This window comes from Hemiscyllium ocellatum, chromosome 33, assembly GCF_020745735.1.
Source record: "Hemiscyllium ocellatum isolate sHemOce1 chromosome 33, sHemOce1.pat.X.cur, whole genome shotgun sequence".
Taxonomy (NCBI): Eukaryota; Metazoa; Chordata; class Chondrichthyes; order Orectolobiformes; family Hemiscylliidae; genus Hemiscyllium; species Hemiscyllium ocellatum.
In genome coordinates, this window is record NC_083433.1 from 21,572,513 (window position 1) to 21,588,982 (window position 16,470).

Consider the following 16,470-nt stretch of genomic DNA (forward strand, 5'->3'; position numbering starts at 1 on the left):
TTAGTAAGTTTTCAAATGACACCAAAGTTGGTGCACCGACAGTGAAGAAGGTGTTCTGAGATTACATAGGGATCTTGATTAAATGGGTCAATGGGCTCAAAAATAGCAGATGGAGTTCAATCTGAATAAATACGAGATATTGCATTTTGGTACAACAAACAAGGGTAGGGCTTATACAATTAGTGATAGGGACTTGGATAGTGTTGTACGAGTTCTATGAGTTAAAACACACAATGCTTTGAAGTTTATGTCACAGGGTGGTTAGAAAGGCATTTGGCACACTTGCCTTCACTGCTCAGACCTTTCAGTATAGGAGTTAAAGCATCATGTTGAGGCTGTACAGGACATTGGAAAGGCCTCTTCGGAAATACTGTGTCCAGCTCTGGTCAGCCAGTTACAGGAAGGATATTATTAAGCTGGAGGAGGTTCAGAAGTGATTTACCCGATTGTGGCCAGGTACAGAAGATCTAAGTTATAAAGAAAGGCCGGATACGCTGGGACTTTTTCACTGGAGTGTAGAAGGTTGAGAGGTGCCCTTACTAGAAGTTTGTTAAATAATGGTGGGGTAGAGATAAAGTTAGTGGCAGTTGTCTTTTCGATAGATGGGGATTTTATGACTAGGGGGCATATTTTTATGGTGAGAAGAGAGAGATTTTCAGAAAGACGAGAGACAAATTTTTGTTTGAACAAAAGATGGTTTGTGCATGGAATGAACTTCCAGAAGAAGCAGTGGATGTGGTTACAATTAAAACCTTTAAAATACATTTGGGTAAGTACATGAATAGGAAAGGTTTGGTAACATTGGGCCAGGAGCAGACAGATGGGACTAGTTTGGTTTGGGATTATGGTTGACATGGACTGGGGGTTGGACCGAATGGTCTGTTTCTGTGCTGTATGACTCTAAGTGGATCTAGAACCAGGAGGCAGTCTCAGGATAAGGGACAACCAAATTAGGACTGAGATGATGACATACTTCACTCAGAGGGCAGTACATCTTTCAAATTCTCTAACCCAGGTAGTTGTGGAGCTCGGTGGTTGAATATGTTCAACGCACAGATTTCTAAATACGAAAGATTTCTAGACAGTGTGGGAAAATGGCATTGAGTCACAAGTGTTACACAAATTTAATGGCAGCCAATTCAGTCTATCTTATAGGATATTTGCCTGTCTTGTCCCTGTACTGAGAAAATCTTCCATCAATGTGGATTCTGGTTGTACTAATTCCTGGACAAGGTACAGATGGGTAAACAACTTCCAGTGCTACAACTTCCGGCAGTCTTCCTCAGGACACAAAAGCTAGCAAGATTGTAGCTGTCCTGTTCAATTTCTCCCAAAAGTTTTACTCGTCTGCCTGAAATTACTAGCCCTCTCTGGACACTTGTCCAAGATGGTGAAGCTATTGGTGTGTACACTCTCAAAACCGAAATGTCAATTATTCTAAACAAGTATGTAAACGTGGCATCCCACATGGAATCTCACTTAGCCATCTTTCTCATTCTTGCTCAGATTCACATTCAGTGATAAATAAGTTGTGTTTATGATGAGGTTTTTCCTCAGTTCTATCTTTCATACCTCCAATAGCCCATCTTGGACATCACTGATATGCTGTGCCTGTAATGCATACACCTTCCAGCCCACATTACCAATATTCTTTCTAACTGTGTCCACATTTCCCAAAAACAGGTTCAATAGTCTCTGAAGTCTTCTTGGCAACTTTCCTAATTTCTCATTGTTCAGGAAACTGAAAGAAATGCAGGATGATTGGAAGCACACAGGTAGATTGTTAAGTGAGTGCTGCCCAATATATTCTCATTCTTCTTCAGTAGTCCCTCGACACAGAGGCTGACTTTCTTCAACTCCAACACTGAGGGTCCAGGAGTGACTACATACCTTTGACGCTCACATGTGCCCACAGGTGGGACAGGTGGCATTTGAAGAGCTGGGTGGATTCCACATGCTCCTCTCACTGTTTGCCCTTGGTCTCCAGTTACTCAGTTTTCTGTTTGGCTGGTCTTGGGCAAGACATTCCCACAATTTGGTGGGAATATGACGTTTTCCCAGGATGAGGACACACCTGAAGCATTTTCTCTACCTGCCTGATAACCACTTGCCATAATGCAGACAGGAGCAGACACCCAGTTTTGCAACTCAGCCCTGTGGACAATGTGACCTGCCTAATGCAGCCAACTGACCATGACCAGTGCCTTGATGCTGAAGACTTGGCCGAAGACAAAACACTAATATTGGTGTGCCTATACTAGCAGTTGATTTGCAGGGCTTTGCAAAAGAATCACCAATGATATTTCTCTTGTGATTTGAGATGTTCATTGTACACATACAATGTCTCTGACACATACAAAATGGCACATAACACTTCTGGTCTATGGGTCACAAGATTTGTCATCAAACACACTGCTCCTCAGATAAACCTTGCTGAATTTCATCACCAATGTCTTCCCTTGCTGAGAGGTGGCTGACATATATCAATTGATTTTGGTTGTCCACTGGCTCACCACTGGACTCTGACAGACAGGAGACATCACAATGAGGGAGCAGGCTGGTAGAGAATCTACATCTTCAGAATGTTTAGCCTAAGGCCTGTTCTCTCATATACCATTGAGAACACGTGAATGGTTTAGAGCTTGGCCTAAGTTTGCACAAACGTTGGCCGCAAAAATTGCTGCTACACACTAGCTTTGTTGAAATTGGGTCTTGCTGAGGTGATCATATTTACCTGTGCCTCTGGATGGATGGAATCAACATTGTAACGACAGCAGGGGCTGTTTTCTAAGCCATTGGGAGAAAGTGATTAAGGGGATTCTACCAAAGGCCTTCCCTGTGAAGAACAGAACCAACCAGTCTGTCATTACCAGAATCAGTTGTCGCCTTTTTGGAGGATGGTTACAGATCAGCGGGGGCTCCTCTTAAAACAGATGGAGGAAGTACAGTCATACAATTGTACCAAGAGTGCTTTTCAACCATATTCTACCTGCATCAGTAACCTTGGTGGCTCTCAGTAGGTTTTGTCCTCATGCCAGGCTGAAACTGTGGGAGTGGGTATCGTGCTGTAGACTGTTATCAAGGGTTATCCAAGTAGAGGACTGAGGTAGTCCTCAAGATGCTCCTTCCAAGTGACCCTGATTGTCTCTCTGGACTTGGAGAGAGCGATTTCTTTCTCATTTGACTGTGAACCTGCTTTCTTTCCTTCATGTTTCAGTGGAGCTTCCTGTCTAGAACGCCAGGAGTTTGCACTTTAGGAGCTCTCGCATCTATTACCCATGACAAGTTAGGAATCCAGCTATGGACAAGTACACTTCTGCTTAGCAAATTATAAAAGTTAAAAATCACGACACCAAGTCATAGTCCAACAGATTTATTTGCAAGAACAAGCTTTGGGACTGCTGCTCCTTCGTCAGGTAACTAGCTCACAAAGCAGCAGCACTCCAAAAGCTTGTACTTTCAAATAAACCTGTTGGACTATGACCTGGTGTTGTAGGATTCCTAACTTTGCCCACCCCATTCCAACACCACCATTTCCACATCACAGTAAATTATAGACAGTTGGGCTCTGAATAATCATTGTAAAACAGTTTTCTTCAGTTGTCACGTATCTGTTGCTAATACAAAATGTTTTATTCATTAGCGAATGCTTGACATACTTTTTACTGAACAGTGGTAGAACAGTTAACCGTTTCCTGCTGACTTCTCATTGTACCTGATTTTAGCAAAAAAAGCACAGCAGGAACACACTGCGGCCATAGCCCAGTGGTGGATGGATTGAAATCCTCCTCTGTCATTTGTGCTCTCATTACCAGGAGAAAACTGGATTAAAAAGCAGTGGGAGATCTTGTGGTGCAGTAACAGTGTCTCTACCTGCGGACTCAGTTCACATCCCACCTGCTCGAGAGGTGCTGACCATCTCAGCATTGTAGCACATGCTGATATATTGAAGGGTTTCTTATTACAAATTAGCGTAACAACTAAAACAGTGTGAACTGTAGCTCACCAGTAGCTCATTAGCCATTTCTACAGTAGATTGGCACACCGTCCATGAAATCCTTACAGAGACTGAAGTTGAAGTGCTAACAAAGAAGCCTCATTATAGTCAATGCATCCCACATTTTTGACTGCTTTAAAATAAAACTTGCTATTTCCATATTGCTTGGGGTAACACAGAGGGGAAACATAAGAACACAGATAATTTACCAACACAGAAGCCAATGACCCAAAGCCAATCAGTAATGTGGGATCACAAGCTATTACTGGTGCAGAATATTAAAAAGTTAAAGAAAGGACTGCAGGAACACATCAGATATCAACCTTAACTATTGCTAGAATGCACCTCAAACCAAGAAAATCACCTGGCTCAGGAAAATGATCAAATAGCTAGAACATATTCAAGTTTAGTGTTCTGTGTTAAAATAATTTTCTCCTCCTGAAACATTACTCTCAGGAAAGGGAAGCATGTGACATGGGATCCACAGGTCTGGATTGGTCACAGTGGCTTTAGATACGACCTGCCCCAGACCATCACTCCCCCCAAACCTCAGCCCCTTATTAACATACCCACGAAAAAAAGGTATACATCTCTGCATCTCACCCTGTAGCAGGCGCTCCTCCTGTTGGCTGAAGGTAGAATGGCATTGGCGTCGAAGTCGTGGAGAAGTCCGCACCTCGCTCGCCTGGCTTCCCATCTCAGGAGCACCAGGTGGAGCCGAGTGCTCTTAATGGGAAACACAAAAAGGAAGAAATAAGAACAAAACAAAAGTCAATTGGGTTCCCAAGCCAGACAGGAGGGACTGGACCAGATACCAGTGAAAACCAGCCCTGAACATTAACCAGTTCTGGCTCACCAGGTAGCACAGTCGCCTCCGACATGCCGAAGTTCCAGGTTCAAGACCCATCCCTGGGTTCAAGCAGAAAAACCAAGGCTGACATACCAGTGCAGTTCTGAGGGACAGCTGCACTGTCACACGTTCCCTCTTGCAGTTGAGACATTAAGCAGAGGCCCACCTGCCCGCTCAGTGGCACTATTTTGAACAGGAGCCAATATTTATCCCACAATAAACAATGGAGAAACCAGGGGAAATCTGCCCATTATTACTTGGCTTCTTTGTGAGAGTTTACTGTTGCTTCACTTCAAAAACGTATTTAATAAGCTGTAAAGGACGTTTGGGATTTTGTGAAAGGTGCTAAATAAATCAAAGCTTTTCCTTAGTCATTCCCAACATGTTTAGGATAGATTGCATCACATTAAAATACAATCCATCAGAAAGGCCAGTTCAAATACACAAAGCATTGAAGCAGATCCACATTATATCCAAACATCTGGACTGGACCATCACCAGCAACTGATAGGTAATATTATAGCAGCTAATATTTAACAGCTAACCACACACCTTGCTAAGTACAAAGACTGATAAGTGAAGAGAATGCTTCAGAAAGTACAAACTTACGTCATGCCACATTAGCTCAACATCATTCCAATGACATGACATAATCGTAATGATGTCGGAAAGCTACAACAAAAACAAATGTTCAAAATATTCATGAGAGTCGGGCAGCATCTATGGAGAGAGAAACTGATTCAGCATTTCAGGTTAACGATGGTTCATCAGAATTGTAACAGTTGTGTTGGCCAGATATCACAGGGGTTACCACAGGGATAACTGGCTTTGGATGGCTAAGCATTCATTCCACATCACTTCAATGTCAGCTGTGAAGCAGAATTCACTAAACCCTGGATCGTTTGGGGAACACAGACCATTGTTTAGATCATTCAGGTACAGGTTACTTTTACCTTATTGTTGACATGTAGATTCGATACTAATTCTGCTCAGAAAAAGAGGAACTGCAAGTTTAAACATTTGGTGCATGTTCTTGCCTGAGGAGCCAATGGTGCAAAGCTACGACCTGTGGGACTATGACTGAACCCCTCCAAAAGGATATTGAGGCGTTGGTGTAGTGGACAGATAGTAATGGATAAAATTCAATACAAGTGTGAGGTGATGCATTTTGATTTTGATTTGTTTTCTTGTCACTTGTGTTAAGACTAAGTGAAAAGCACTAGTTTATGTGCTACTCAGACAAATCATATCTTGCATATCAGAACAATTGAACAGCATGCAGAATATAATGTTACAGCTACAGAGAAGATGCAGAGAAGGACCAACTCTAATGCATGAGAGGTCCATCCATAGGAAGAATATGGGCAGACAGTGTAAAATGAGGGGTACAATTGTAAAGTGGGTAGGAGTAGGCAGTTTTGCTAGTTGACCAATAAAAATGGCAGGTCAGATGGTGAGAAAGCAGTTAAGCAAGCATACAGTATGCTGGACAGTATCAAAGGGACACACTAGACAAGAGCAAAGAGGTTATGCAGAATTTATATTCAACACTCTTAAAGATCAGCTGAAATATTCGTTGGGGTTCTAGCACCAAGTTTTAGGAAGAATGTGAACATATTGGAGTCGATGCAGAGATGAGAAACTTCAGGAATGAGGACAGATTGGAGAGGGTGGAACTGTTCTCCTTTGAGGGTTGACAATGAACAGGAGATCTAATAAAAAATTTCAAAACCATGAGGTGTCTGGATAGAGGAGAAAGGGAGAAACTGTCTTTGCTTGTAAAAGGATAGAACAAGACAGTACAGATTTGAAGTGATTGACCAATGTGACAAGAACTCTCCTCTCACAATGGATGGTGAAATAACTCCATCGAGGCTGGTATCCCATCACCAAGCCACCCTTGTTTTACACAGAGAATCCTTGATACTGATCCAGCTCCCTCAGAGCTAGTTCTCAGAGAGGATAGAACCTCTGACACTCCTGTTTATATCTGTCAGCCAGGGCTCCCCGATGGGAACAGATTAACAGACGCAGTCAGGAAACTCACTCTGTGAAGTCTGCCTGGCTGACCTCATGATAATCACTACAGGTGGCTTGGATCTGAAATGTACTGCTTGGACATGTGGAGGAGGCAGGTTCAATTGAGGCATGCAAGAGGTCATTGAATCATTAGCTGAATAGTATTGGGGAAAAGGCTGGTAAATGCACAAAGTCATCATGCATTGGAGAGTCAGTGCAAAGACAATGGGCTTATTAGCTTCCTTCAACACCATGACAATCTACAATTTGGTTAACTGGTTCTGATGAATTTAGATGAGGTCATTGACGTGAAACATTAACTGTTTCTTTCTCCACAGATACTGTCTGAACTATTTCTAGCATTTAAAAAAAAAATTGAATGCCTCAGCTCTTCCTCGAGGCCTTTCCCTGGTGGGTTGATACTCAGTGTACCCACATCATATACTTCAGTAAAGCTACAGCTAAGAAACTGCTCTGAAAACTCAAATTTTGAAGGCTGAGACAATTTCCAGCACAGCTGCTAAAACAATTGACAACTTCAAGAACAGTCAGCATTGTATACAAAACCATCGATAGCCACAGGTGAGGGGCCGGAAGACTGGAGGTTGGCTAATGTAGTGCCACTGTTTAATAAGGATGGTAAGGACATGCCAGGGAACTATAGACTGTTGAGCCTGATGTTGTCAGAGGGAATGCTGAGGGAGGATGTACATGTATTTGGAAAGGAAAGGACTGATTAGGGATAGTCAACATGGCTGTGTGTCTGGGAAATCATGTCTCACAAACTTGATTGAGTTTTGTGAAGTAACAAGAGGATTGATGAGGGCAGAGCAGTAGATGTGATCTATATGGACTTCAGTAAGGTATTCGACAAGGGTCCCCATGGGAGACTGATTAGCAAGGTTAGATCTCATGGAATATAGGGAGAACTAGCCATTTGGATAAAGAACTGGCTCAAAGATAGAAGACAGAGGGTGGTGGTGGAGGGTTGTTTTTCAGACTGAAGGCCTGTGACCAGTGGAGTGCCACAAGGATCGGTGCTGGATCTACTACTTTTCATCATGCGCATATCCAAATCATTTATATAAATAAGAGATAGACTTAGTAAGTTTGCAGATGACAGCAAAATTGGAGGTGTAGTGGACAGCGAAGATGATTACATCAGGATCTTGATCAGATGGGCCAATGGATTGAGGAGTGGCAGATAGAGTTTAATTTAGATAAATGTGAGGTGCTGCATTTTGGGAAAGCAAATCTTAGCAGGACTTATACACTTAATGGTAAGGTCCTAGGGAGTGTTGCTGAACAAAGAGACCTTGGAGTGCAGGTTCATAGCTCCTTGAAAGTAGAGTCGCAGGTAGATAGGACAGTAAAGGCAGCATTTGGTATGCTTTCCTTTACTGGACAGAGTATTGAGTACAGGAGTTAGGACGTCATGTTGCTATTATATAGGACATTGGTTAAGCTGCTTTTAGAATATTGCATGCAATTCTCATCTCCATCCTATCGGAAGGATGTTGTGAAACTTGAAAGGGTTCAGAAAAGATTTACAAGGATGTTGCCAGGTTTGGAGGATTTCAGTTATACAAAGAGGTTGAACAGGCTGTGGCTGTTTTCCCTGGAGCGTCGGAGACTGAGGTGCGATCTTTTAGATGTTTATAAAACAATGAGGGGCATGGATAGGGTAAATAGACAAGGTCTTTTCCTTACGGTGGGGGAGCCCAGAAATAGAGGGCATAGGTTTAGGGTGAGAGGGGAAAAATATAAGAGAGACCTAAGGGGCAATTTGTTCACGCAGAGGGTGGTACGTGTATGGAATGAGCTGCCAGAGGATGTGGTGGAGGCTGGTACAATTGCAACATTTAAGAGGCATTTGAATGGGTATATGAATAGGAAGGGTTTGGAGGGATATGGGCTGGGTGCTGGCAGGTGGGACTAGATTGGGTTGGTCTATCTGGTTGGCATGAACAAGTTGGACTGAAGGGTCTGTTTCTGTGCTGTACACCTCTATGCTTCTATCACTCTATGAAACAACCCACAAATTTCTTAAAAATGACAATTCACCCAACCTCCCAGCGCTGATAGATTATTTAAAAGCAAAAACCCAGATCCACGTCTGTCAAAAACTACTCACTCCTTCCTTGGGCTGTACCCTGCGTTTCCTTGAAAACAGTCCATTGATTTTTGAGTTACATTGTTAATGTGTCTGTCTGTAAACAAACAGGTGAAAACAATACTTCAAGCCACCTTCAATGCCAGAGATGTAATAACTCGGAGTCCCCTTAAAGAAACAGCCAAATGTATCACTTACCCAAAGCTCTCAGTTTGGTAATGAAGAAAATTGGAGTAGAATACTGGCTTTCGAGAGTGTCCCCCTGTCAATTCAATTAAATCAGGGATACGTTTCTACTTCAACTCCCCCTCCCCCCACTACATCTCTTTCTTTCTTACTATTATTTCAGAAAAAGATTCCTTATACTACAGGTGGATCAGATTTCAAGAGCCAAGGACACTGCAGGGGTGGATGTGGAATATGATATGATGAGGTAATGCTACTAATACAAAGTGCCTCCATCACACTGACTTTTTTTTCTCAACCACAGTGGTTTTATTAGGAACAGTAGCAATGTTAATGTTTCCAGACTTGTAGCTGGAAAATTCAGCACCACACTATTAAATAAAAAAAAGCGAGAATCAGTAACAGCAAGCAGGCAATAAATAGATTATCCCAAGTAGTCATCTGACTCACTGATGTCCTTTACAGGAGGAAACCTATCAAACTTGCCCAGGGCTCCACACTCTCGGGAAGATGGTTAACTCTTCACTGTCCTCTGAAATGGCCTCCTAAGTTGCTCAGTTATCAAGGCAGTTCATTCCCACTTACTTGTGATCAATGAGGAATGGGTAATAGGTGCTGGTCTTACCAGTGACACCCAGACGCTCATCTTGAACTTGCTTCGCCATAACAAGTGAAAATTAAGGATGACTTGCAGTACAGTAGTTGCATCCCTGCCTCTGAGGCAAAGCTCCAAACACGTTGGTTATCAACCTTCAGGACCTTCCAACACAGCCAATATGGCAGGCAGCTACAGTAGGAGAGATTCCCTAAGTCAGCCAAATTTGATACAGAGCAGTGCCCCTCACGCATAATCTCTCACATCAGGCTAGCAACTTATTTTAAGGGGAAAAAAAAACTATGGAACACAGACTCAAAAATGTGTTACATTTGCCTCAGATGCATGAAAATCACCAAGAGGAACCAGCAGACATGGCACCCAACCAAAGAAAGACATGTTTTTGAGGGGGACAGAATGAACTGCAAGACAAAAGGAATCCAGAGTTTTCAACGTTGACTGACATTTTCAGAGCTGTCAAAGAATCGCAGAGCAATGGTACAGAAAACAAGGCAGAGCAAGTGTTCTTTTAGGACGAAACACTGAACAGATAGGGCCTTGCTCGACTGCTATGGCAAATTACAAGATGCACTGACTGAAGAGTCAGAAACCACAAGCAGCAGTCACCACTTATCCTTCACCAAACATCAGTAAAAAGCACATTAGTCATGTACTGTATTTTCCAAGCACAGCTCTGATACCATGTTAGCCAGCTTAACAGTAGCAACACCATAACATACAGTCAAATAGTACCTTTACCATGATAAAACAGCCTAAGAGGAACATTACAAAGGAAAATGTGACAATAGATGATCTAAAGTGGAGACAAAGTAGGCTTTAAGAACTGTGTTAAAGTAGACAAGAGGATGAATGACAGCAGAGACTTAACTGACCTCAGTCACCAGCAACTGAAATCTGAGATGCACAGAGATCTCAGATGGTTGGGGGAATGGGGCAAGTCAGAGAGAGGGAAGGGTAGGGCAGGGCCACAAAGGGATTTGAAAATGAAAAGAGGGGAAACATTTGTCTGAAGAACTACTAACAATATCAAGTAACATGGAGCCAGCAGGGAGGTTACGGAGTGATCAGAATAGGATTTAGAATTTATGACCTGAGTTTCATGATCAAAATGGGGACATGAGGAGAAATCAGTTAACAATGAGTGTTCAGGACAAGGGCAGGGGAAGAGTTTTAGAGAGATTAGATTAGATTAGATTTACAGTGTGGAAACAGGCCCTTCGGCCCAACAAGCCCACACCGACCCGCCGAAGCGCAACCCACCCATACCCCTACATTTACCCCTTACCTAACACTACGGGCAATTTAGCTTGACCAATTCACCTGACCCGCACATCTTTGTGACTGTGGGAGGAAACCAGAGCACCCGGAGGAAACCCACGCAGACACGGGGAGAACGTGCAAACTCCACACTGTCAGTCGCCTGAGTCGGGAATTGAACCCGGGTCTACAGGCACTGTGAGGCAGCAGTGCTAACCACTGTGCCACCGTGCCACCCACAAAGGAAGTTTAGTCCAATAGACCAGAAGGGAGGACAATGGTAGAAGCAACTGATTTGTTGATCGTATTCTTAGTGACAAAAAATTACATGAGTTCCACACACACAGTCAGAGATGTACAGCACAGAACAGACCCTTCGGCCCAGCTCATCAATGCCAACCAGATATCCAAACCTTATCTAGTCCCATTTGCCAGCACTTGGCCCATATACTTCAACCCTTCCTATTCATATACCCATCCAGATGCCTTTTAAATGCTGTAATTGTACTAGCCTCCACCACTTGCTCTGGCAGTTCATTCCATACACGCACCACCGTCTGCATGAAAAAGTTGCCCCTTAGGTCCCTTTTATATCTTTCCCCTCTCACTCATAACTTTTGCCCTCTAGTTCTGGACTCTCCCAACCCAGGAAAAGATTTTGTCGATTTACCTTATTCATTCCCCTCATGATTTTAGAAACCTCTTCTAAAGTCACCCTTCAGCCTCCGATGCTCCAGGGAAAATAGCCCCAGCCTATTCTGATCTCCCTATCGCTGTTGAAGGATTTCAGAGAAAGCAGTGGTCTACAGTCGGGGAAAGGAGTTGAGTTTTTTTTTGGGCTGGGGGGGTTTAATCACTGAATTCCAGGATGATTTTGGATTAGTAAGTCATCAAGAGTACTCCATTTGTTGCAAAACATTTCGAAGGAATTATGAAGATGTCAAATGCACCCAAGTACAAGTTGCTTTATCACAATCTGGTTTTACTGATCCTTTTGTAAAGAACAGCAAAGAAGCAGAAATATCATCTACATTTGGTCTCAAGTTGATGGGTCGACACGTCTGAGCGAAAATCCCGATTTAAGCAGCCTAATCTTGTTGAACGAGCTATTATATTTGCAATCAATGACAACTTAACACAAATTGTTCAAGTTGACTGTGGAAATTAGATACGTAGCAAATCAATTACTTATATAGTTAAATTAGAAGACTCTCTCTGGAGTGAAGCACGGCAGAAACACTTGGAAATCTTCCTGGATTACACAAAAACTTGGCGAGTGCTCCGCCCTGGCCACAGCCCTCCTGGCTATAAACAGTATCCAGTTGCATCACTATGAAAACAAAATTGGAGGTGCATGAAGTGCAGTTGACAGACCACTTGGCAAAACAGTCTGCACAGAAATGACTCAGTCAGGCTTGTAAAAGGTCTGGGTTGCAGCACTTTCCCAATAGTCAGATTAACAAGAATGTGCCCAAATAAGGTCAAACTGAGGTCAAGCACTGATCAAAAATGTGACTTTTACCTCTCTTTTCAACCTCTTGGTGGGATCTAAAGAGGAACCATGTACCCCCTCTCAACTTGGTACTGCAAATATACAGTAAGAAAAGGAAGAGGAAGAGGAAGAGGAACTTAGCTATTCAGATTGAAGGTGGTGATTCACTCCACACCTCCTGGGTACCCAAGAATCACTGAAAGCCTCGATCATAATGACAGAGACATGTTTACCATTAATTCCAATTTTACTAGGACTCTTTGTGATGCATACTTGGTCAATTGCTGTTTTGATGTCAAGGAAAGTGTGTCAGGAAGCTAGATGAACACAGCAGGCCACCTGCTGATGCTGCCTGGCTTGCTGAGTTCTTCCAGTCTCCTGTCTGCCTACTTTGAATTCTAGCATCTGCAGTTTTTTTTTGTGTCTCTAGTGTTGGTGTCAAGGGCAGTCACTCTTGGGTCAGATCTGGAGTTCAGTTTCTGTTGGATATCTGGATCAAGGTTGTAATTAACTGAGGGGCTGAGTGGTCCTGGTGGAAACCAAATGCAGCACCAGAGAGCAAGTATTCCCTAGGTGCGGTTTGATAGCGCTGTCAAAGACACCTCCATCACCTTTATGATTAAATGTAGAGCTGACAAATGGTAATTGGCTGGGCTGGATTTGTCCCACTTTTTGTGAACATGGTGGTGATGATAGCATCTGTTAAGAGCCACCTTGGTCAGGCTCAGTTCCAGGAGGAGATACTCTAAGCGACCTCACCAGGTGGACAAGCATTAAGATTGTGGAACCATTTGTATGGTAAAATAACCAAGAGCAGCCCTCTCCGATTATCTGTTTTTGCTCCACCATTGGAAGAGGATGTATTGGACACAAAAGCTCATATTAATATAGCAGATTCAATTTAAATTAATTCAATCATCACAAAAGCTCGCAAATAACATTTGATTAAGAGCCACATACTGTTATGAAGATGTGGGTGTACTGTATTTTTGAGTTAATGCTGGAAGTGACAGCACTAAGTGTTTTCAATAAGATACAATGCAACACATGCTCCAGCTACTGGAGTAGCTGGTTGCCTGGAAATGACAAAACAGATTTGAATTAGGCCAATCAGTTTAAATTACACCCTGAAAAATGCAAAATTCCAATCAAGTTTGAATTGAGTATATTGACAATCTTAAAAGCCAATGACACAATCCGATGCGCCGGGGTATAAGACCAGGGAAAATTGAACAGTTGGGAGGAAAACTGCCATCAGACCAACAGCTGTAGACTGCTCATCAGAACTGTCAGAGGTACCTGTCTAGAGAAGGAGTTTGCACAGAGAAAACCCTCACTATTGACCTGGAGAGCCAATCTACCAAGAAAGATGAAGAAAAGATTCAACCACTGGCTGGTTTTAAAATTTGAATTTTCCTGTAAATCTTAATTGGAAGTTTTATCGGACTAGTATTAGAGAAGGGTTAGAAGGAAGGAATTGTAAAAAGTTGTTAGTTAACTTTTACTTTAAATAGCTCTCGGCCACTTGAATGTTTACAGATTACTGCACAGGATAAATCTTTTTGTGTTACTGGTTTTAAATTAAGTAGGAGGGTTTACCCCATGTAGCAACCATACAGACATGAGAATATGTTGCTTAGAAGCCAGTTTTGAGTAAGAGTGCAGCTTCAACAATACTGAAAGGTCAATGCCATCCAAGCCAAAGTAGCCTGCTCAAATGGCACCTCATCCATCACCTTAAACATTCCCTTCACCAAAGTACATTAACAACAATATGCATCTTATAGAAGATGCATTGCAGTAACACCCTACAATTCCTTTAACAGCACGCTCCAAATCCATGACCACTACCAGTTAGATGTTGAAGGGCATTGGGTGTATGAGAACGTCAGACCGAAAGCTCTTCCCCCAACCACCAAGCTCACCGTATAGCAAGGCCAAACTTGCTGCAGAGCAAAATTTAGAACAGACCACATGACTCTCCATTTCTCCATTAATCCCTCAAAGGAACAGTCCCAAAACAATTTTATTAACTTCATGCTTGCCACAAGTGTTGCATCTGCATAATTTCAGGGACTTGGCGAGGACCCCATCTTGCTCATCGTTTCTGACTAGTAGACAGATAAGACTTTTGGGAAATTGGTAGGCAGGTTATTGCTGCAGATTCCAACCTCAGACTTGCAGAGTATATCTAATGCTCAAGAAGTTCAGTTCTCCCAGAATCTTACAACAGCTGCCCATTAAAGATAATGTTGGCCTCCAAAGCTCCCGAAATGAAACTGAGTTGATGTTCGAGCATGCTGATGAAAAGTTAGCCCTCAGCTGAAGCAGTAACTTCATCCCCACAGATGTTATCTGACGTGACGATTACTTCAAGCATTTTATTTGTCACTTCAGATTGCCATTACCTGTAGTATATTGCTTTTGTACGGGAACGATTCTTTCCCTGGTAGAGAGAACACCAAGTCAGAGGTGAGGCAAAGAATGAAAGAAATAGGAGGATGGAGTCATGGGAGATTACTCTTGGGTTTAAAAAACTGTTCATGTGGAGGTTAGTTGGATCAAATGGCAGACTTTCATGCGATAGTTTCTAACGTGAGAGATAAGTAGCTGCTGCGCAGTCTCACTAAAAACACCCGCCACCCACTCAACAAAACGCTAGTACTCCTGTTAACAAAATAGGAAAGTTCTTAACATGGGGTAAGACGAATTCATGCCTGAGTTGAGAAACAGTCACAGGTATCTATGACACCCTCACCAATCCAAACAGAGGCCCAATTTTACACACCATGACAGAACAGTCTCAAAAAGTGTGGTGCTGGAAAAGAATAGTCAGAGTGCTTCCGAGGAGCAAGAAAAGCAATGTTTCCGGCATAAGCCCTTCATCAGGAATGTAGGGGCTGGGTGATGGGCGGGACCTGACAGCTGAAAGATAAATAGGATTGGGGTGGGGGTGAGGTAGTAGGAAGGCAACAGGTAGATGCAGGTGGGGAGGATGGTGACAGGTTGAAGAAGAGGGTGGTGCGGATAGATGGGAAGGACAGTTCAAGAAGGCGGTGCAGAGTTGGAGGGCTGGATCTGTCATGAGGTGGGGCAAGGGGAGAGGAGTAAACTAACGTTGACGCCGTGTGATTGGAGGATCCCAAGGCGGAAGATGAGGTGTTCTTCCTCCAGGCATCGGGTGGCTAGTATTTGGCAATGGAGGCAGCCCAGAACTTCATGCCCTTGGCAGAGTGGAAAGGGGAGTTGACGTGGTCAGCCACAGGATGATGGCATTGTTTGGCGCGTGTCCCCCAGAAAGAGGAAACAGAACTCCACTTGGAAATTTGAACTAAATCAAAATTATGGTACAAGCTTGGCCACTGTGGCTGGACATCCATATAACATTGGGCAAACAGTCTTCCATTTTATGCTTGTGGCTCATTATCCATACAGAAAATTCCTTTCAGGAACATAGGACATTTCTCAAAAACTAGTATGTAAATATTAATTTAAAAATAAACTCAGAAGTCTATTTGATTACATTCATTGAAACTATTACAATGTATTGAGTAAGTCTACCTTCGGGTACATATTGTCAATGTATCAGTTTATATAATCATAACAACTAGAAGCAGGAGTAGGCCAGTCAGCTCTTCAAGCCTGCTCCCCCATTCAATAATAATCACAGCTGATCATCCAACTCAATACCTTGTTCTCAATTTCTCCCCATACCCTTTGGTCCTTTTAACCCCAAGACTATTTATCGCTTTCTTGAAATCATTCAATGTTTTGGTCTCAACCACTATCCACATGCTCACCACTCCGAGTGAATAACTTCCTCCTCAGCTCAGTCTAAAACAGCTCAACCACATCCTTCAACTGTGACCCCTGGCTCGGGACTTCCCAGTCATCGGGAACATCCTTAATATGTCCCTGCTTTTATTAAAAAAATGGCACA

At 42.9% G+C, this 16,470-nt stretch overlaps 1 protein-coding gene across 6 annotated transcripts in view; it reads right to left on the reverse strand.

The window, feature by feature from the left end:
* LOC132831492 (myocardin-related transcription factor A-like) overlaps positions 1-16,470 on the reverse strand; it is a 207,245-nt gene that overhangs the window by 120,968 nt on the left and 69,807 nt on the right. For 5 of the 6 annotated variants that reach the window (XM_060849661.1, XM_060849667.1, XM_060849662.1 and 2 more), the window contains one exon: positions 4,601-4,723. The exons of the other annotated variant lie outside the window; for it this stretch is intronic. In XM_060849661.1, the coding sequence (XP_060705644.1) occupies positions 4,601-4,723 (123 nt within the window). The remainder of the gene's footprint in view (positions 1-4,600; positions 4,724-16,470) is intronic. 6 annotated transcript variants of the gene reach the window in all.